This window comes from Antechinus flavipes, chromosome 2 (genome assembly GCF_016432865.1).
Source record: "Antechinus flavipes isolate AdamAnt ecotype Samford, QLD, Australia chromosome 2, AdamAnt_v2, whole genome shotgun sequence".
NCBI classification, from domain to species: Eukaryota; Metazoa; Chordata; class Mammalia; order Dasyuromorphia; family Dasyuridae; genus Antechinus; species Antechinus flavipes.
Window position 1 is genome coordinate 531,829,341 of NC_067399.1, and position 23,789 is coordinate 531,853,129.

At 34.4% G+C, this 23,789-nt stretch overlaps 1 protein-coding gene across 1 annotated transcript in view; it reads left to right on the plus strand.

The window, feature by feature from the left end:
- The first annotated feature begins 672 nt into the window (after nt 1–672).
- CCNB2 (cyclin B2) overlaps nt 673–23,789 on the plus strand; it is a 39,127-nt gene continuing 16,010 nt past the window's right edge. Inside the window, exons 1-3 of the mRNA XM_051980745.1 lie at nt 673–840; nt 11,630–11,758; nt 11,844–11,957. Of these exons, the coding sequence (XP_051836705.1) occupies nt 817–840; nt 11,630–11,758; nt 11,844–11,957 (267 nt within the window). The 5' untranslated portion in view covers nt 673–816. The remainder of the gene's footprint in view (nt 841–11,629; nt 11,759–11,843; nt 11,958–23,789) is intronic.

Here is a 23,789-nt window from a genome sequence, read left to right on the forward strand (position 1 = left end):
TAGATGTTTTTAAGGAGTAAAGGAGTCCCTAATGCATATTTCCATTTTTAGATTTTCGCACGCCTGTAGGGAAAGAACGGAAGTGGGTAGACACATGCTTAGGTGTTAGAGAGGTACGGGTAGGCTGCTCACGAGCTTTCCTTCCACCCTTCTTCCCAAGCGAGGCTATTGAAAAAAGTGCCGCAAAACATCAACCTCACCTGCTTCTCCCTCACTGGGACAAAGAAATAGGCAAATAATTTAGGAAGGAAGACCTAAAACTCAGTATACTAATTTCCGGCTCAGGTCACAGAGGAAGGAATTGAAACTCTTAGAATGCTTCACAGTTCTAACTTCCGCCCAAATCTGGTAGAAACATCGCGAGATGTCATCAGGTCTTGGATTTATACGAATGGATGGAAAACTTGTCAGTTTTTCATTTCCGTCTTTCGGTTCGGATCCATTTTGTTTCGATTTCCACTCGGCCACTTTTTAATTTAAAAATGTATTATTTTTACTTTAAAAAATCTCCACACACATGAAGGAAAACAATCTCCAATTGCTATGACAGCCCAACAGGTTCCTAGAAAGAGCCAATCAACGTGTAGCGGGGTAGATGCGTCTCATCAGCCTGCCCAATCAGAAGTGCGCATCGCCAGGCGGAAGGGCCAATGAGAGCGCTAGTGGTGCGGTTTTTGAATTCCGGCCGTAGGACTGAGGGCCGGCGGCGGCGTGATCCTGGGACCACGTTCTATTTTGGTTGGGGGGGGGCGTCGTATAGCTTCTCTAAGTCTAACCTAGACCCTGCGGCTCCTGCTCTGGCCTACCCCTGGCACCATGGCGCTGTTCCGACGCCCCGCGGTGAGTTAGTGGCGTGGTGGCTATTCCCTCGCTCCTATCATTTTGTCACTTGCGGAGACGCCCCCCAGGCAGTCGCTCTCCCTCTTTCATTCCTTCCCTTCCTGCGGGCGAGGGGTTGCTGATGTAGGGCCGTCCTCCCATTATCTGTCCCAAAGTCCAGGCTCGAATCCCTGTTCTTCCCTTTCAGAGCTCTAGGACTTTCTGCTCTTAAGTCTTGGGGACACTGCTCTCCAGGTCTTCCTCTCATCGAAGGTCGGTCACTCTCTCTGGCTGCGTCAGCAGCCTAGGCTCACGGTCTCGGTGTCTTCATCTCCTCCCTTCCACTCAATTCTCGTGTGCAGCCCCTGCCGGCCTCTGACACTGACACTCTTCCCGAAAGGCCGCCCCCCTCCTCTCCCGCTCTCGTCTAGGCCAGGAGGATTTCAATAGCCTAGTGGGAGGTATCCCTGCTCTAGTCTCTCCCCACGCCAGGCTACCTTTAATTCAGTTGCCAAAGGGCCAAAAGGACAAGCCCCTGCTCAGGAAACCCTAGTGTCTCCTTGTTGCCCTAACCGGCTTTCTTCAAGATTCATAATCTCACTTTATCTGCTGGAGGTTTTTCCTGCCCTCTCCCTTTTTTTTCTCTGGGGGTGTACTTCTGATTTTGTTTTCCATTTACGTAGTATATAACAGTTTTGTTTTTGCTTATAGTCACCCTCATTGAGTGCTGGGCCCCATCAAAAAGAGCTAAGTTCAAATTTAGCCTCTAACACTTAATTAGCTGTGTAATCCTGTGTGCAAATCACTTACCTTCTCTCTTCTTCACTTGTAACATCTAACAAGGTTATAGTGAGGGTCAAATAAGATAATATTTATAAAACATAGTAAAGCTTAATGTAGTGCTTGGCATAAGTTAAATGCTTGGCTCTTAGTAAATGCTGCTTCTCTTTCCTCTGTATTTGAAGTAAATCTGTAGATGAGGAAGGGCTCAGTCAGGATGCTTCTTGAGCTCAGGAACTGTGTTTTTGCCATTCTTTTATACACTCAGGTCTTAATACAGTGCCAAACCCTGAATAGATAAATAAATACTTGTTGGCTGGTGAGTGAACAACTGATTCTTTAGGAAAATCACTTTGGCAGCTATACAGAAAGATACAGCGGAGTGGAGTAGTGAGACCTGTGATGACCGCGTTTAGCACCCAGAGTATATTACAATCAGCCGGACAGAATAAGGGAAAATGCTTGATCTTTATTCTTTGCGGAGGTGAAGGGGAATGGCAACATGAATCCGGCCAGCAGTGCCTCTGGCTCTCACACTCCACTCACCAAATCCTCTAAAACACAGCAAACTTGCTTGGAGAGTGGGCGGGGCCATTCTTTCTCCAAACATATATTAATAGAGTATTGTTCAATTGCTAATTAGTCTCAAGTGCTTGTGACCTCAATGCATCAGCTTCAGCCCATTACAGAGACCAATTAAGAGGCTATTGGAGTATTTCACTAAAGAGGTGGTGAGGGTCTGAATTAAGGTGGTAGTTGTATTAAGTAGAAATAAAAGGACAAATATGAAAGATGTTGGGGGGAGACATGATAAATTTTTGCAGTTGATTAGCTGTGTAAGAGTGAGAGTGAAAAATCAAAGATAATTCTGAATTTGCCAACCTGAGAAACTGAAAGGATTTTGGTACCTTTGATTGTAACAGGGAAATTTGAAAGAGGGATAGGTTCTGAGGGGAAATGTGCTAGAAGATATGTAGCTTTTTTTTTTTTTTTTAAATAACTTTTTATTGATAGAACTCATGCCAGGGTAATTTTTTACAGCATTATCCCTTGCATTCACTTCTGTTCCGATTTTTCCCCTCCCTCCTTCTACCCCCTCCCCCAAATGGCAAGCAGTCCTTTACATGTTGAATAGGTTACAGTACATCCTAGATACAATATATGTGTGCAGAACTGAACAGTTTTCTTGTTGCACAGGGAGAATTAGATTCAGAAGGTATAAATAATCTGGGAAAAAAAACAAAAATGCAAGCAGTTTATATTCATTTCCCAGTGTTTTTTCTTTGGGTGTAGCTGCTTCTGCCCATCTTTGATCAATTGAAACTGAGTTAGGTCTCTTTATCGAAGAGATCCACTTCCATCAGAATACATGCTCATACAGTATCATTGTTGAGGTATGTAATGATCTCCTGGTTCTGCTCATTTCACTTAGCATCAGTTCATCTAAGTCTCGCCAGGAGGACATGTAGTTTGAAATGCCCAGCATGTAGTTGATGATGTGGGATTGGATGTTCTAAAAAAGATAGTCTAGATAGATGTGGAGACAACAAATATAATTTGGAAGATTGTGAGGCATCCTGAGTGAATAGCCTAAGGTATGTAAAGCTGTTGTATGACCTGGACACCAGCCAGTCACCAATTAACTGCTTTGATCTTTAAGTTATGAGCTCTAAAGGTGAAGGGTTCAACTTTCCCAGTGTTTGGGGCAGGGATTCAGGAAAATCCAAATCTAGTTGTAGGAGGCAAAGAACAATTTTGCAGTGTAAAGAAATCTAAGGAGAGAATAAATATTGGAGAGAAAGAGAAGATGACAATGAAGGCAATCTGCTGGAAGTGGGGGAGGAGAGGAGATAGCAAGCATTTAGTGTGTGCCAGCAGTTGTACACTAGGAATGTAAAGAAAGGTTGTAAACGCCTATGTCCTTAAGGAGCTCACATTCGAATGAAACATATAATATGTTAATAACTAGATACATATAAGATGAATCTAGAGTAGGCCTGCAGGAGGTAGGATTTGAACTGAATCTTGAGAGAATCAGTAAAAGGCAAAACTTTCTAGGCATGAGACAAGGTTCAAAGGCCCCAGAAATAAAAGATGGATGACCCTACAAATAGGCCAGTTGGCTTTAATAAAGTGTATGGAAGAGGGTAATATGTGAAAAGACTATAAAAGTAGGATGGTGATATAGTATGAAGAGCTTTAAATGTCAAACAAAGGAATTTATATTTGATTGGAGTGCAAGGGACAGGGGAAATGACATTGTCAACTTAAGTTTTAGGAAAAAAAAAATCACCTTAGCAACCCAGTAGGGAAAGTAATTGCAATTATCCAGGCAAGAGATCATGAAAGCCTTAGATAGAATGGTGGTTTTTTAGTTGAGAGAAGGGAATATATGCACCAGATGTTGTGAAAGTAGAAATGACAAGATTGAAAATAGATGAGATATTTGGGGTGAGTGAAGACTCAAGCATGATTTTGAAGATGGGAATCTGCTTGACTGAAAGGGTGTGGTGCCCTAAAAAATAATGTAGAAGTTTGGAAGAAGGGAGAGTTTAAGGTAATGAGTTCAGTTTTGGATATCTTGAGTTTTATTTATCTGTGGAATGTACAATTCAAGATTTCCCAAAGTAGCTTCTGCTTGTCTAGAACTCAGGAAATAATTTAGAGCTAAATATATTGATCTGAATATCATTTGCATAAAGATGAAAATTGAACCCATAGAATCTGGTGAGATCACCAAGTTTACACAAAAAAAAAAACCTCCTGGACAGATCCTTCAGGGATAATATGATTAGTGGATTTAATGTAAAAGAAAAATCAGCAAAAGACACTACTAAGAAGAGGCATGCCTTAGAAAGGAGACGAATTTAAAGGGGGTAATATCCAGAAAAAGGTAATAGAAGGTGTCAGAATTCTAGAGATCAAGACCAATAAGAACGATTAAGAAGAGGTCTTTAGATTTGGCAATTAAAAGAACTTTGAAAACTTTGGAAAGAATAGTTAAGAGATCATTGGTAACTTTAAAGAGGATATTTTCCTTTGAGTGATAAGGTCACTCAAAACAAAAACAAAAACTTCTGATAAGGTCAGAAGTTAGGTTTTTGTTTTTTTGTTTTTTTAATAAGGGAAGGTGAGGCATGGCGATGTTTGTAGATAGCAGCCAGTATTTATAGGAAGAGCTGAAAGACAGTGGATTCTTGTATGGGCAATCTTCTAAAACACATAGGAGGGGCTGCATTTGGGGTTTGTCTTGATAGAAAGCCCACCTTTTCATTTGAGACAATGAGAATGAAGGAGATAGTAAAAGAAAACATTTAAAGGAAATGAGAAGAGAGGTTTTTTTGATGGACTTAAGCTTTTTGGTAAAGTATGAGAAGAGATCCTTGGGTGAGAGTTCACTCAACAGCAGGTATGCCATTGGGGCTTGAGAGAGCTCTTCAGGGGAGCATCATCTGTGTTGGGAGGGATAGAGAATAAATGAGGAAAGGAATATATTAACAGTTTTAAATGTAGTCCAGGACCTCTTTCTAACCTGAAAATAGCCAGAGACAAAACAGAGCAGGTTAGAGATCAATGTGTCAGGAGTGAAGTAGTGGTTTAATTAATTAATTTCAGACTTTTGAAGTTCTCCTGAGAAGGAGAGCTTCACATACTTGGAATAAAGGCATAATTTGGATACATAAATCACAAGTGGGAAAGGGAAGAAAGGTACACTACAAAAAATCATTTCCAGGGCTTGAATAGTTTCCCACAGTTGAACAAGCCCACGAATTCAAAACAGTACAGGTGTGTTCTCAAAGTGATTTTTTTTTTTTTAAAGTCTTGGGTGTTTTTACTTGCTGGGGTACGGGACTAAATTCTGTGGTGTCAACAGGTTCTGCAGTCTTTGATTCATTTCACTTATTGTACACAAACACAGATGTGTAGTGCTTGTGAGAACATTGGCAAGAATTGATCAATAATTCTAAGCTGCATTTGCTGTGCAATGAAAAATCTAAATTATTAGTATATTCTTTGTACATATATCGATGAATATGAAAATCACAATTCTCTTTGCAAGTAGGATTGCTTTGTTGCTTTGAGTGCTCTAATTGATATCAGAGTGTGTAAATTTGTAGTGAATCCAATCAAGCAAGGTTTTGTGAATTTGATGTGACTTTTTTTCTTCATTAAAGCTTTTTATTTTTCAAAACATATGCATGATTTTTGATTTTCTTCCCGAGTTATTTTTACCTTCTGAATCCAATTCTCCCTGTGCAGTGGGAGAACTGTTCGGTTCTGCAAATATGTATTGTATCTAGGATATACTGCAACATATTTAACATATATAGGACTGCTTGCCATCTTGGGGGGGGGGGGAGGGAGGGGAAAAAACGAAACATAAGTGATTGCAAGGGATAATGTCGTGTAAAAATTATCCTGGCATGGATTCTGTCAATACAAAGTTATTACTAAATAAAATAAAATTAAAAAAAAAAACAAAAAAAAAAAAACATATGCATGGACAATTTTTCAACTTTTAACCCTTGCAAAACTTGTGTTCCAATTTTTCCTCTCCTTTTCCCACTCCCTCCCCTAGAAGGCAAGTAGTTCAATATATGTTAAACATAGAAGAAATTTATGTTAAATCCAATATATGCATAAATATTTATACTATTATCTTGCTGCACAAGAAAAATTGAGTCAAACCAGAAAAAAAAAAAAGAGAAACAAAATAAAATGTAAGCAAACAACAACAAAAGAGTGAAAATGCTATGTTGTGATCACACTCAGTTCCCACAGTCCTCTTTCTGGGTGTAGATGGCTTTTTTCATCACATTGTTGAAGAGAGCCACATCCATCAGAATTGATCATCATATAGTACTGATGTTGAAGTATATAATAATTTCCTGGTCCTGTTCATTTCACTCAGCATCAGTTCATGTAAGTCTCTCCAGGCCTCTCTGAAATCATCCTGCTGGTCGTTTCTTACAGAACAATAATATTCCATAACATTCATATACCACAATTTATTCAGCCATTCTCCAGTTGATGGGCATCCACTCAGTTTCCAGTTTCTTGCCACTACAAAGAGGGCTGCCACAAACATTTTTGCACATGTGGGTCCCTTTCCCTCCTCTAAGATCTCTTTGGGATATAAGCTCAGAAGAAACACTGCTGGATCAAAGGGTATGCACAGTTTGATAGCACTTTGGGTACAGTTCCAAACTGTTCTCCAGAAGGGCTGGCTCCGTTCACAGACTTTTGATGAAATAAATCTGATGGAAGTAAGTAGATGGTGAGAGAACTCTAGGGTGGGAGTTTGGCAAGATTTGATTGGTAATAGGTTGAAGGTATTCAAGAGGGGTTGTATGGAGTTGAATTGGTTTTCAAGATGTTTAGAAGAAGAGACTGTATTTAGCCAGAGTAATGCTAATGACCCAAAAAAGTATACTATGAGATGGAGGGCTCGAGGTCACAATGAGAATCAATAAGTTTAGATAAGACATGAAGACAGTTCAAATAATAGAAGATTATGGTGAGAAAAAGGAATTTTGGGATCCTTTTTTAAAAATCTTTTTTTTTTCTTTTTTTTGAGGCAATTAGGGTTAAGTGACTTACCCAGGATTACATATCTATGAAATGTTAAGTGTCTCTTTTTGTAATGGCAAGGAATTGGAAATTGTGTAGATGCCCATCATTTGGGGAATGGTTAAATAAGTTATCTGGATGTAATAGATTATTATTGTTTTTATAAGAAAGGATGAACAGATTGATTTCAGAAAAGCCTAGAAGACTTACATGAACTAATGCTGAGTGAAGTGAACAGAATCAATAGAACATTGTATACAGTAACAAAATTATATGAGGCTCAACTGTGATGGATTGGGCTCTTCTTAGCAATGCAGGAAATCAAGACAATTCTAATAGATTTGGGATGGAAAATGTCATTCGCATCTAGAGAGAGAACTATGGAGACTGAATATGGATTGAAGCATAATATTTTTACCTTTTTGTCTGTTTTCTTCTTTATTGGGTGTTTTCCCCTTTTGGTCTGATTTTTTTCTTGAAAAACTTGATAAATATGGACATAGGTTTAAAAGAATCGCATATTTTAAATCTATTTCAGATTTACTGTCTTCACAGGATAATTGTACATTATTTCAAAGTCCAATTCTTCTTATGCAGCAAAATAACTATGGATATGTATACATAGATTGTATTTAACATATACTTTAACATATTTAACATGTATTGGTCTACCTGTCATCTGGGGGAGGGGATGGGGGAAAAAAAGGGGAAAAATTGGAACAAAAGGTTTTACAATTGTCAATGCTGAAAAATTACCCATGCATATATCTTGTAAATAAAAAGTTATATAAAAAAAAAAAGAAATGAGGCCTTTATCAGAGAAAGTTGCTGTAAAAGTTTTTCTTGTAATTATAACTGACTTCTATACTGTTTTCCTTATTTATTCTATTCTATCTCTCCTTTTACCCCATCCTCAAAAGTGTTTTGCTTCTGATTCCTGCCTCCCCTAAATTACTCTCCTTTCTATGGCCACCCCCATCCTCATCTTCTCTTATCCCCTTCTACTTTCCTGTAAGATTTCTGTATCCAACTGACTATGTAATTTGAGTCAATTCTGATGAGAATATGGCTCGAGACTCCCCAATATACACCCTCCAACAAACTTCACATTTCCTCTACTGTAAAAGCTCTTTTGTCTCTCTTTTATGTGAAATAATTTATCAAATTTTTCCTATCCCTTTCCCATTCTCCCAGTGCATTCCGCTTTCTTATTCCTTAATTTCTTTCGATGTCATTCCGTCATATTAAACTCACAATTGGACTTTCTTTGTATACTTCTAATGATAAAGAAGTTCTTAGGCGTTACAAGCATCATTTTTTCATGTAGGAATATAAATAGTCTAACCTCATTGAATCTTTTATGATTTCTCCTTCCTGTTTACCTTTTTATGCTTCTCTTGAATCTTGTATTTAAAAGTCAAATTTTTATTCATATATATGTGAATAATAATAATTTATTATTATAGGAATAATATAGGAATGTAGGAATAATAAATAATTTATTATTTTCATTCCTATCCATATCCTTCCCCTCCTCCCACTCCCCAAGGTTGTAATCCTAGTTCCCTTGTCCTCTAGAATATCATATTCTAAACCCTCCAGTTCTCTAATGTAGAATTTGCTAAATCTTGTGTTATCTATCCTGACTTTGGCTCCAAAATATTTAAATTGTTACTTTCTGGCTGCTTGCAATATTTTCTTTTTTATTTTGGAGCTCAAATATTCCTGGGAGTTTTCATTGTGGAATCTCTCTTAAGAGGTTATCACTGGATTCTTTCAATTTCTATTTTAACCTCTGGTTCTAGAATACTTGGGCAGTTGTCCTTGATGATTTCTTGAAAGGTAATGTCTGGATTCTTTTTTTGATCCTGACTTTCAGATAGTCATAATTTTAAAATTGTCTCTACTAGATCTATTTTCCAGGTTAGCTTTATTTCCAGTGAGATATTTCACATTATCTTCTATTTTTTTTCATTCTTTTGATTTTGTTTGATTATTTCTTGATGTCTCATGGAGTTATTAGCTTCCACTTTCCCAATTCTAATTTTTAGGGAATTATTTTTTTCAGTGAGTTTTGTATCTCTTTCCCATTTGGCCAGTTTTGCTTTTTAAAAAGTTCTTTTCTTCAGTGAATTTTTGTATATCTTTTCCTATGTGGCCAATTCTTCATTTTAAAGAATTCTCTTCAGTGAATTTTGTGCTTTTACCATTTAGTTAATTCTGTTGTTTTTTTAAAAAGGTTATTTTTTTTTATTTTTTTGTGCTTCCTTTACCAAGCTTCATGATTTTCTTGTATCTCACTCATTTCTTTCTCCAACTTTTCCTCATCTCTCTTTTTTGATTTTTAAAATCCTATTTGAATGCTTCTAGTAATTCTTTTTGGATCTGAGACCAATTCACATTTTTCTTTGAAGCTTTGCATATACTTGTTTTAACTTTGTTGTCTTCTTCTGAGTTTGTGTTTTGATCTTCTCTGTTTCCATTGTAATTTTCTTGGGTCATCTTCTTTTTCTTATTGCAGCTTATTTCTTGATTTTTAATTTGATATTAAGTTGGGCTTTGCTTTTGAGGTGGAGTAAGCACTGTCCCAAGCTTCAGAGTTTTTATGTAGCTGTTTTCAGAGCTAGTTTTGTAGGTTTGTAAATTTTCAGTTCTTCAAGGTAGTTTGATCTAAGGAGAGGTGTTACTGTTCTTCTGGTCTGTGAGTGACTACAAGCACTCTTTTTCACCCTAAAACTGACCAGGGTTCCTCTCTACTTCTCCCACAAGCTCTGGTATGTTAGGGCTTCTCCTTACCCTGGAACTACAAGTTGGAACTATATATGGACAATGCAACAGAGCCTTGTACTCCATTCCAGCAAAGGTTTGCCTATAATCTTCTTCTGACCAGTTTTCCAATTCCTTACCATTTGTTTACTGAGACTTGTGGAAGCTGCCAGTGGGCCCCAGTGCTTGCTGCTTGCTTACACCTATTATGATTGCTATTGGTTACCTGATGCAGGGGCTCAGTGCTACGCTGCTGGCTTTTGCCAGGTTTCAAAGCCAAGATACTGGCTTGCTTGGCACAGCGTGCTTGACTGAGTTCCACTCTCACACCAATGTGACATACCTTTTCTGCCAACCTTCTAAGTATACTTGAAAATTGCTTCATCCCAAACCTTTTGTGGACTTCTCTGCCATTCAAAAATTCACTAAAGTTGTTTGGAGAGGAATTGGGAGAGCTCAGGCAAAGCCCTGCTTTTCTCTGTCATTTGGTTCCACCCTCCATCAATATCTATATTGAAATCCCCTCTAGTTTGTATCTAGTTTCACAACAGGATTGTATCTAGTATCACATGCAAAGTTCCATCTTCTTATACTCCTTGTTCTGTGTAAAGAAGAAAAATTGGTACATTTTTTCATAACATTGTTAATAGCAAAAATTCCTGAATACTGATTAGCTTGATTCTCCTCAGTCTTGAAATATATCTTGGTTATTTTATCAAAATCTATTCTCAAAAAAGCTTTTTGAGCCCTCATGGGACCATCATCACACCTGTTTTTATGAAATAATAACTGATGATAGGGATATTGTAACAATAATTTTAAAGTAAATCTTTATCATTATGAAGTTTTTGTTTTCTTTTCCTCTAAACAAGTTGGTCTAGAACCAATTCAGTTCATGGTTACGAGGTTATATTTTTATTGAATATAGGAAAATTTAATCCTCATATCTTTTGATATCTAAAATAGAAATTCAGACATTAAATTCAGTTCTAAATATTACTCTTCTGTAAGAAAGCTGTAAAAGTGCTGTAACTTTAAATGGTCCACTTAAGTCAAACATTTCTGGTGCCTGGAAAGACTTGATAAGAAGCAGAATTAAGTGTAATAAAGTAATACCTGCTTTTAAATAATGGAACAGAATGGCTTTCTAATATTGTTTCTAAATGGGTTTCTGGAAAGGAAGACTTTAAATTAATAACATTTATATCCCAAGGATTTGTAACAAATGTCTTAAGTTCTATATTACATAATCATTTTTCTATGAAACTTTCAAATCCTCTTACATATGAGACCCTATTGAATCTTCAAAATATCCCTGCAATGTAAGAAACTTAACATGGAAAAGTATAGTAAGGAAAAAGTTCATTTCTTATTTTCTACTGAAAAATAATTTTTACTGGTCTTTTATTTTTATATTACGTTCTTATCTGAATATCTTCTACCTTTCTCCTACCTTGAATGCCATCTCTTACTAAACATAGATTAAAAAAAGAAGAAAAAGGAATCATTTAGCAAAATAATCAACATATCAGCTGATCTATATTTCACCCTTCCTTCCAAAAAAGTGAGGGGAATATCTTATTATTTTTAAGAACATTATAATTAAACAGTTTTTAATTTGTTGGAGGGTTTTAATGATTGCCAACTGCCAAATATATCATTGTCTCAAAAGCTTAAATGATTTTTTTTTTAGGTGTCTAGTGCTTTGGAGGATGTTAACAAAGGAATTAATTCAAAAGCCACAATGCAAGTTACTGTTAGAAGAGCTGCTCTTGAAGAAATTGGAAATAAAGTTACAAGCAGGGGAACACAAGTAGCTAAGGTAATTTTATTACTATGTATGTATAGTTTTTAATTATTGGAAAAGCTTGATATTTACACTAATGCCTTAACTTTTTTTATCATAGAAAGTTGAGAAAACCAAAGTGCTTGTGAAAAAACCCAAAGCCACAAATGTCACGAAAGAAGTAAAACCTTCTGCTGTTGTAAAACCAGTGCCAAAGGAAACTTTAGCTCCAAAGGTAGGAATGATATTTATTAGCTTGGCTAATTTTTATCCAAAATACTTGATTTTCCTTAATATGTACCTCACTACATTTAGAAAATAAGAGTTCTGGACTTGAAGTCAAAATATCTAGGTTCAGATGCTGACTCTGATATTAGCAATATGACTTTGGTTATTTCCTCATTTCTAAAACGAAGATAATATTTAATTTGTTTAACTTCTAGTAGTGTTGTCCTATCTTCCATATAACTAACTTTACCTGTGCCCTTTGATATTCCTCTTATTGTGCCCTTAACCCTGTCTGCTTCTCTACTTTTTTTACCTCATCTTCTTGATGATCCTTCTTTTTCCTGATTTTCTGCCTTTGATTTATTTTATGACAATCTCACATGGGTTTGAAGAAAGTATTTTATAAATTCTTAAATGTTATGTCATCATCATTGTCAGTGCTATTTTGAACTAATTTTTCCTATAGAAAAATGGAAATTGACAGCCAGATCCCTGCTTTGTGCCAGTATTTTTTTTTTTTTTTTTTGGTGAAGCAACTATTTTGTCTACACAGACCAAATATTTGTATTTTATCAAATTGAGAAGTTTTGTAATTTAAATTGACAAAAAGTCACCCATTACATTTTGGAGCATTTTAGTCAAAGTATTATTGCAAACACTTCAAACTTTTTATGAGATCCATGCTGAATATTTGCTAGGTGCACCGTGGATGGTAGTTCTTATGAAAAAGAAAAAAGTGATTAGTAGGATTATGATAAATAATAATAGCTAGTATTTATGTAACACTTTCATCTTTTCAGAGTTCCTTACAAATATTATTTTATTCTCATAATAATCTTGCAGGGTGGTTTTATTAATATCTGCATTTTACAGATGGGGATATTCAGGCAAACAAAGGGTAAGCAACTTTTTCTCAGTGATACCTAGCTGCCTAATAAAATTTCCATGTTAATTACTTTTGTGAATAAAGTTATCCCTTCCACATTGTAACTTTTCCCATCTCAGTTTCACTATATTGCAGGTTGACATAAGGAATTAAATGAGAATTTTGTGGAAGCCAAAGATGACATGCAAAGATCAGCAGACAATACAGAAAATTTTTAGGAACTCAAAAAGGCATAAAATAAACACATAGTATTATGTAATATCAATCCAAATTTTGCAATAAGGTACTGTAAACACTCTATAAAAGAAAAAGAAAAAAATTCAGACTTCTTTGGTATGAAGAGAGGGCCAAAAAATTTTATGTGGATTTTCCAGATTAAGGGGGCCATTGTAATAACTGGACTTTATTAATGGAAATTTTCTAGGGCACATGATCTCCCAGCTTCAAATAATGAAAATTATACTTTCTTTTCTACTCTCACTTTGCTAAAAGATAGCAAACATAAACATAGATAACCACATAGAAACCTAGAAAATCCTACTTTTTTTTCCTACTTAAGAGTATTTTATTACTTTTCTAATTACATATAAAAATAGTCTTCAATATTCATTTTTATAAGATTTTGACCTCAAAATTTTTCTCCTCTCTTTACTTCCCCCTTCTCCAAGACAGTAAGCATTTTGATATAGATTATATTTATACAGTCATGTTAAACGTATTTCCACATTAATCATGTTGTGAAAGAAATATCAGAACAAAACAATATACTAGATCCATTACATTCATATGCCACAACTTGTTCCATCATTCTTTAGGTAATGATTATTCCTTTAATTTCCAATTCTTTGCTACCATAAAAAGAGGTGATATAAAAGTTTCTGTACATGTGAGTTCTTTCCTCTTTTTAATGATCTCATTGGGATACAGACCTAGTAGTGTTATTGCTATATCAAAGGGTATGCATAGTTTGGGTTGCCCTTTGGGAATAGTTCCAAATTGCTCTTGAGAATGGTTGAATTGGTTCTTTTATGCCAGTAATTCAAAGGAAATCAGTTATTAATATTTGTGGTAATTTAAGATCATAGGATTGTTGATCTAGAGCTGAAAAAGAATCACTCTTCATTTTATCAATGAGGCCTAGAAAAGTTGTGAGTCTGGTTCCTTTTATTCTAAAGCCACAGTTTTCATTGTCATGCTTTGAGCTGATGTTAGGATCATATTTACTTTTAATCTCAAAACAAATAAAATACAATTTGTATTGTTTGTAATGGATACAACAAAGTCTAAACTGACCCATGAGGACTTCAGAATGGGGGAAATTTTTGTGCTAACCTTAATATTAGTGCCAAAATATTGTAGTCCTGCAAAGTCACTTACAACAATATTTTGCCATTTATGTTAACATAAGGGGGAAAATTAGCTTTCTTCTTAAAATGTTAATGAGGCCAAGGAGAAAGCTGTTTTTTTTCCTTCAGGTACACAAATCGAGGTTTATCAAATACCACACTTTTTTTTTTTTTTTCCAAGCCCAGTTCAACTGATCATGACTGAAGATTCATGATTGAAACCCCTTTCACTAACCTTGCTGTGGTATGGAAGAAACTTTTCAGCTTATTAATGTTCTTTCTAAACTGTGGAAATGAACTCATTTGTAACTAATCTGATGTAAAATCAAGTAAAAAAAAAACTTGATTTAAGCAGAAATATGTTAGGGGAAGTTTTGTGTCCTGGATTTGAGAGTCAGGAGATCTATCTAGCTTTTTCTCCTGACTAGTTGTAGAGTCTTGGACAAATTCTTTAATTTTGGGGGGAATAAATTTCCTTGAAGTTTTTTTGTCTTTGCATTTAAGTTCCACCACAGATTTTCTCTAATCTACCTTTCCAATCTTATTTTATACAATTTATCTTCCCATATTTGATGTTATGGCCAATCTGGGCTAGTTCTGTTCCTCATTCTTACCCTAATCACTTTTGTCATTCATGTTGTTTCCTATATCTAGAAGAATTCTCCTCAATTATGTTTGTTTGGAGTATGCCCTTCATTTATTTGAGGGTTATTGTAATGTCTGGGCTAGCTCTCTGGAGGGTTTCAGGATCAGTCAGAGTCAAGATCATTCAAAGTCCTTGGTCTTTAGGAGAAGTGGAGGAGCCAGGCAAGCTGTATGTGGCTTGTCAAAGATGGATCCTGAACTCTGGAGTCTGGAGCCTAAAGTCTTCCCGTCTGTGCAGGATGCAGCAGAGATCCTCTGACCCTCTCCCTCAGCCCTCCAATTCTTCCCTAAGATTACCTCACCACACCACATTCTGCAGGCCCAATTATGAGGAGAGCCATCTCATTGCCATATCATCTAAGTTTATATTTATATATCTTACATTGAATAGGTACTTTAGCCTTAAATACTCTGCTGTCTTAGATTCAAGTACACCTTTTCAGCCCTCTGCAATTGATCCAGCCCTCTACAGGTTATCATACCACACTTGTTTTCCAAACCCAGTTCCTAGGTTGACTATGATTGAAGTTTTATGATTGGAGCCCTTTTCACTAATCTGGCTATAGTATGGAAGAAACTTTTCAGCTTATTAATGTTGTTCCTAAAACATAGAAATGAATACATTTCTACAAATCTGATCTAAGCAAAGTAGAGTATGGCAGGAATATTTTTTTTTTATTAATTTACTACTTCTTTAGTCCTTAATCTCTTAAGAGAGCTTATATTGTATCCTCTTAGTACAAGAAAGACACTTTTGATCTACTATAAATAAGGATCAAATTTCCTATGATGTAGAGGGAAAGAAAAATATATAAAAACCTTATGTTTATAATGAAAACAAAACTTATTGTAAGACCCTACTAAGACTGGAAGTTGAATTTCAGGATATTTTAGGATCATTTCATTTACCTCATTATGCCTATGTTTCCTTTACCTCCTCTCACTGGAAATTGATCTGAGGAACATAGATTCAGATGTATTTGTATCTTCATTAAATTTAAAAAAAAATTTTTTTTTGTTTCATATTCTTTCCATTCCTTCATCCCTTTGCCAATCCATTGAGAAAGCAAGAAATAGGTTATCCATTATACATATGAAGTGATGTAAAACATTTGGCCATCTTCAAGGGAAAAACCAAGAAAAATAAAGGAGAAATTATGTTTAATTCTGTATGCTGAGTCTGTCACTTTTCTCTGAAAGTGGAAAACAGTTTTCATCATGAGTCCTTTGCAGTTTTGGTAGATTATTGAATTGATGTAAGTTATTAAGGCTTTCACAGTTGACTATGTTTATAATACTTCTATTACTGTGTACCTTGTTATTATGGCTCTACTTTATTTTTTTGCATCAATTCCTATAGGTCTTTTTAGAAAATAGTATTCCAATATTGTATCTAGGATATACTGCAACATATATAAGACTGCTTGCCATCTAGGAGAGGGGGTGGAGGGAGGGAGGGGAAAAATTGGAACAGAAACGAGTGCAAGGGATAATGTTGTAAAAAAATTACCCTGGCATGGATTCTGTCAATATAAAGTAATTATTAAATAAAATAAAATAAAATAAAATAAAAAAGAAAATAGTATTCCATAACATTGATATAATGTAACATGTTCAGCTGTTCCTTAATTGATAGATATTGTGAGGGTTTTCAAAACTGCACAGTCTATAAGAAAAACAAACTGAGCAGAACTTTGAGCTAATTACACTTTATGAAAAGGTTCATGGCCAACTTTAATAACATAGACCTCAGATTTTCCTTATCATCTGAGATGTCTCCTTTCTCCAGGGCCTTAGTTTTATAGTGCTTAATACTTGGACATTAGAGGTAGAGTTTTTTTTTGTTTGTTTGTTTGGTAGCTAGAATATACCCATTACCTTCTAAGAGAGTCTACACAATATACAGACTGCCATTGGTTGACAAACGGTCTACTGATTAGACTTTAACAGAACTATTTTGATCTTCCAGAAGTTCCTACTAAGATGATGATTGGGCTCATGGAGTTGGGCTGATAAGCGGATTGTCAAAACATCTCCATGGACCAGTGGGCCAGTAGAAGAGCAGGCCACAGTTTGGCAGCCAGGGTTACTCATTGGCTATGTACTCATACCTACGTTGGGCAATAGAGTAATGATGGGATGGAGAGGAAATAAAAATAACCAACTGAACTTACAATCTTCAATTCACAGCTCTGAGGCCTACTATCATAATTTATAATTACTACCCCTTTGAAATCATATTAAACTGATTAATACTGATTGGAATAAAATAAGAGGTCTGGTTAATCATCTATCACAATATTCTCTCAATTTCTTGTTCTTATGTTCTTAGCTGCCAGAAAAAGCTGCTATATTTTTGAACATGTGGATTTTTTCCCTTTTCTTTGATCTCTTTGAGTTACAGAATTTATAGTGATATTCCTGGGTCAATTGTATGTGTGTGTATGTATATATATATGTTGAGGCAATTGGGGTTTAGTGACTTGCCCAGGGTCATATAGCCAGGAATTGTTAAGTGTCTTAGGCCAGATTTGAACACAGATTCTCCAGACTTCAGGGCTAGTGGTCTTTCAGGTATGTACAATTTTAAAGCCCTTTGAGCATAGTTCCAAACTGTTCTAAAGAATAGTTGATCAGCAGTAGTCCATCAGCAGTGCATTATTACTGTACAGTTTTTCCATATCTTTTCCTTTAACTAATCTGATGGTATAAAGGTGGTTCTAAAGAGTTGTTTTAATTTGTATTTTTCTAGTTATTAGTGATTTAGAACATTTTTTAACATGGCTATTGATAACTTGGATTTCTTCCTCAAAAAAATGCTCATTGACATCCTATGATGATTTATCAATCAGGGAACAGCTCTTATTTTTGTAAATTTGGCTCAGTTCTCTAGATGTTTAAGAAATGAGACCTTTATCAGAGAAACTTGCTGTAAATTTTTTCCCTCTAGTTTCTGGCTTTTCTAATTTTGGTTGCATTGCTTTTGCTTGTGCAAAAACAGTTTAATTTTATATTGTCAGAATTATGCATTTTACCCTCTATACCTCTCTAACTTTTACTTGATTATGAATTCTTCCCTATCCATAGATTTCACAGTAATTTTTTCCATGCTCTTCTAATTTGCTTATGATATCATCTTTTATGTGTAAATCGTGTACCATTTTGACTTTTTCTTGGTATACAGTGTGAGATGCTGGTGTTTGCCTAGTTTTTGCCAGACAACTTTCCAGTTTTCTCGTAGTTTTTGTCAATAGTGAGTTCTTACCTTAGTTTTTTGAGGGCTTATCAAATACTATGTTATTGTGTTCATTTATTTCTATATATTGTGTAATCTGTTCCATTGCTCAACGTCTTTATTTCTTATCCATTACCAAATTGTTTTTGATGATTATTACTTTGCAATTAAGTATAAGATTTGGCACTATTATACTTCCTTTCTTTACATTTTTTCCTCCTTTGATTCCCTTGATATTCTTAAATTGTATAAAGTAATGTTTTGGTATTTTGACATGGGATTGAATAAGTTTATTAGTTTAGATAGTAATATTTCTCCTGTTGTCTGGATCTGTTATTATTTGTGTGAATAGTTTTTTTGTACTTGATTCATATAGTTCCTGTGTATGTACCTTGACAGGTAGACTTCCAAATATTTTATATTGCATACAGTTATTTTAAATGGAAGCTTCTGGGAAAATGGTGGCTCTCCAGATTTTCTTCACAAAAAAAGACAGAATATTATTTCAGGTGAGGGCAGAAATAAATAGGAGTTGGGAAAAAGACCCCAACCATCAGGCCTCAGTGAAGTGGAAATGCCTCCTGATCAACTATTTAGAGGAGGAATCAATAAACAAGAAATCCTGGAGGCAGCTGGATTACCTCATGGACTGAGTGGGGGGTCAGATTGCTGAGTAGGAGAAATTGTAAGGGCCTTCCACTATGGAGGGACACCAGGTATAGCTGTGCTGACTTAACACGGTCCTGGGGAAGAAGCAACAAGCACATATCTAGTGAGTTCAGTAGCAGAGAGGTAGGGATCTGCTGATGGTGGGTACCTGTTTTCATTTCCAGGGCAGAGAGGACAACTCTTAGTTTGTAGTCATCAGAAGGGCCAAAAGGAATAAAAGCATTTGTTGGACAACATGTTGTAGCTTAGAGATCAAGAGAAGATGCTAAGGTTGAGCCCTAGGATAGCCCTAAGAAAATAACAGTGAGAAGGACCTGAGGCACTAGATTTTAAACTATCTTCATACATAATATAATGCATAACATACATATATAATACATAATAATTATGATATTATAATACATGTATGTCAAACATATCACAGTTATAATTAAGTATATAATATTAACTTTGTACCATAATTAGAACTATATTAACAGTTGCTAAAAACAAAGTCAAAACAAGTAAACAAATCTTCAGAGGAAGATAGTGGAGCTAAAAAGGGCCCTCCTTTTTCATTGAGAAACATTAAGTAGTTTCAAGCACCAAAAAAGATATATAGAGAACTTTAAAAATCAAATAAGAGAGATCAAGGAAAAAAATAGTTTAAAAAAAAAAAGCAATCCAAGAAAATTTTGAAAAGAAAGTCAACTAACTAAAAATAGAAAATCAAAAATTTAGAAAGAAAATAATTCCTTAAAACTGGAATTGGACAGGGGAAGCTAATGACATCATAAGACAACAAGAAATAATCTAAACAATCAAAAGAATGAAAAAATAGAAGAGAATGGGAAACTTACATCAAAAAAACAACCTGTTTGGAGAATCTAAGAATAATCAGATTTACCTGAAAATCACCATTTTAGAAAAAAAGAATCTTGATAACAATATTACAAGAAATTATCAAGAAAAATTGCCCTGAAGTTCTAGAACAAGAAGACAAAGTAAAATAGAAAAAAATCTCCTGAGTACCGCCTGAAAGAGATAGCCAAGTTTTAGAGCTTCCAGGTAAGGAGAAAGTATTGGATGCAACGCGAAAAAAAAAAAAAAATTACATATCGAAATACAACTAAACAAGACCTATTAGCTACTATGTTGAAGGACCATAGATCTTGGAAAGCTATATATTGTAGAGCAAAAGAGCTGGGCTTACTATCAAGGGTAATTTTCCAGGCAAAGTTAAGTATAATATTAAAAGGGAAAAAACAACAATAACAAGAAATGGATATTTAAGGGACTTAAGGACTTTCAGGTTTTTGTGACAAAAATTTCAGAACTTAAGGGAAAATTCAACATATAAGATCCTGGAAAAATATAAGGTAAACATTAAAGATCAATTATAAGGGACTCAGTAATAATCAAATTGTTCACTTCATATGTGTTAAAATATTAACAGTACTCTTTGTTTGTCATCATTATTTGGGTAATTTGAAAGAAAAGCATGGGCTGAGCTGACTATGATTGGGTAATTCTAAAAAAATAAAATTATGTAGGAAGAGATTAAAAAGCAGTAATTATATAAATGAGGCATAAAAAGAAAAATTAATACAAAAGAAGCTAGTAGGGCAGAAGGTAGGTAATGCTGACATCTTAACTCTCATTAGGTTAAAGAAGAAACAAAACATATATAGAGATATAAAAGTCTTCTAAATTCAGAAAGAAGAGGGCAAGAAAATAGGGTGGGAATCTCTTCCATAAAGGAAGAATTCTTTAGAAGGATGATTAGATTAAGGAATAGTAGGAGAAGGTAGCAGGTAGAAATAAAGCATAGGAATGAGGAAGGATGGGGTAAGAAGGATAGTGAGAAAAAATAGGAAGAAAGAAAATGGACAACAAGACAATAGTTTGGAATGTAAATGAAATGAATTTGCCCATAAAAGAAACAAAAAAATTAAAAATTTGAATTCAACAATATGTTACTTTTAGGAAATTTAAAAATGAGATACACAAAGATAAAATAAAGAGCAGCAACTGAATTTAGTATGTTAAAAAAAAATGGGGATTATAATCATGATCTCAAAGTTGAAGTTAAAATAGATTTAATCAAAAGTGTAAACAGAGAAAATATACTGTTAGCAATATTATTCGGCATTGTATTAGACCATTTAAAATATCTGAGGGGCACCTAGTTGGTGTAGGTGATAGAGCACCAGCCCTAAAATCAAAAGGACCTGAATTCAAATCTGGCTTCAGATATTTAATACTTCCTGGCTGGGTGACTTTGGACAAATCACTTAACCCCAATTGCTTCAGAAAAAAAATTTAAAAAATAAAATGAAATACCTGAGTGTTCACTTGCCAAAACAGACACAATAGCTAAGTGGACAAAAACATAAAATATTTTTCATACAAATAAAGTTAGATCTAAATAATTGAAGTAATTTTTATTGTTCCTGGTTGGTAAAGCTAATATAGTTTTTTAAAATGACAGTTTTACCTAACTAATCTATTTATTCAATGTCATCCCAATCAAATTACAAAAAAAAAATATTGTACTGAATTAGAAAAAAAGTGATAGCAAAGTTCATTCGGAAGAATAAAAAGTCAGGAAACTTCAAAGAAACCAGGGAAAAAAGATGTAAAGGAACTAGATTTAGCAGTATCAGATCTTAAATTATATTATAAGGTGAAAGCATAGTTGAAGTGTAAAAGGGATAATTTCAATTATTTTAAATTAAAATTTTCTTGTATAAGTAAAACTTAATGTAACTGTATAGAAGAATGCAGGAAATTGGGGGGAAAACTTTTATAGACAAAAATAGGATGTGATTGTGTTGGAATATTGCTGTTTTGTAGGAAATGATGAGCTGGTTGGGTTTTTCCCCCCCCCAGAAGTAGAGTTTTTATTTCATTAAAAAAAAATTCCAAGAGTTATCTTGTCAACTCTGTCCTACTCCCAATTTATAGAATCAGATTATCTGGACAGAGTTGGAACTTTTCTTTCTTTTTTTTATCTTTTTTAGTTGATTCTCTCTCTTTTTTTTTTTTTAAAGCTTTTTATTTTCAAAACATATTCATAGATAGTTTTCAATATTCACCTTTTCAAAACCTTGTATTCCAAAATTTTTTTTCTCCCTTCCTTTCCCCCACCTCCTCTTCTAGATGGCAAATAATCCAATGTATATTAAACATGTGCAGTTCTTCTATACTTATTTCCACAGTTATCATTTTGCACAAGAAAAATCAAATCAAAAAGGGAAAAAATGAGAAAGAAAACAAAATACAAGCAAATGACAACCAAAAAAAAAAAAAGAAGAAGAAGAAAATACTGTGTTGTGATCTACACTCAGTTCCCACAGCTCTTTCTGGGTACAGATGGCTCTCTATCACAAGACCATTAGAAGTGGTCTGAATCGTGAGGTGCTCGATTTTCAAAAAGTTTGAAAATGCTATCCACCTTCATAGAAACAGATAATAGGAGGAAAATAAGCTTAGTACATTTTACATGTGTCTGTGTATATATTTATATGTGTATGTGTGTGTATATATATATACATGTATATATACACACATATATAAATAAAATCTTTATACTTAATTGTAGCCTTTTTTCCTCCACTTAATATTTTATTTTTTTCAATTACATATAAAGATAGTTTTCTGCATTCATTATTCTAAGATTTTGAATTCCAAATTTTTCTTCCTCTATTCCTTCCCTATTCCCCAAGACAGCGAGCAAATCTGATGTAGTCTATATAAATACAATTGTGTTAATCATTTCCATATTTGTGACGTTATGAAAGAAGAATCAGAATAAAAGGGAAAAATCCTGAGAAAGAAAAAAACAAATAAAAAAATGAAAATAGTCAACACTAGGTATAAAAATTGTTACTTAACTTTTTGCTTTCCTTCTAATCTTGGTTATATTTGTTTTGTTTGTACAAAACTTTTTTAATTTAATGTAATCAAAATTAGCCATTTTGCATTTTATAATGTTCTCTATTTCTTGTTTGATCATAAATTCCTCCCTTCCTCAAAAATCTGATTCACAAAGACAAAGGTCTTTGATTCACATTCAGTCTATAGTTCTCTCTCTGCATGTGGATGACATTTTCCATTACAAGCTCTCCCTCCTTCCTCCCTCTAGTATTTTAATTTTTCCAATTACATGTAAAAATAGTTTAAAACTATCCTTTGACCATTTATCGGTTGGGGAATGACTTATATTCTTATAAATTTGACTCAATTCTCTATTTATCAGAAACACTGTAAAAATTGTTTCCTAACTTTATGCTTTCCTTCTAATTTTGATTACATTTTTAATTTAATATAAGCAAAAGTATCCATTTTGTATTTCATAATTTTGTTTATTTCTTGTTTAGTCATAAATTTCTCCCTTCCCCAAAGATCTGACAGGTTTATTCTTTGCATTTCTTATTTGCCTATAGTATCACTCTTTATTGTCTAAAGCATGAATCCATTTCGACCTTATCTTGATATAAGATGTTAGTTGTTGGTCTATGAGTAAGTTTCTGCCATAGTTTTCCAGTCTTCTCAGTAATTTTTGTCACATGGTGAGTTTTTATGCCAGAAGCTGAAGTCTTTAGGTTACTGTGTTTTGTATACTTAGCATATTCCACAGATTCCACCACTATTTCTTAGCTGGTACCAAATGGTTTTGATGACTGCAGCTTTATTACAGTTTTAGTTCTAGTTTGATGAGGCTACCCTCCTTGGCATTTTTCCCCACAAATATTCTTAATATTCTGATCTTTTGTTATTATTTTTCCTAGCTCTGTAAAGAAAACTTCCCCCCCCCCCCAATTTGATTGGTAATGGCACTGAGTAAGTAGATTAGTTTAGGTAGAATCATCATTTTTATTATTTTGGCTTGGTCAACCCATGAGCAATTGATATTTTCCCAGTTGTTTAGATCAGTCTTTATATGTATATTTTGTTAATATATTTCCTAGGTTTGGCTTGGCAGGTAGATTCCCAACTATTTTATATTGTCTACAGCTATTTTAAATGAAATTTCTGTTTATACCTTATGCTGTTTATATTTCATTTAAATTGTCA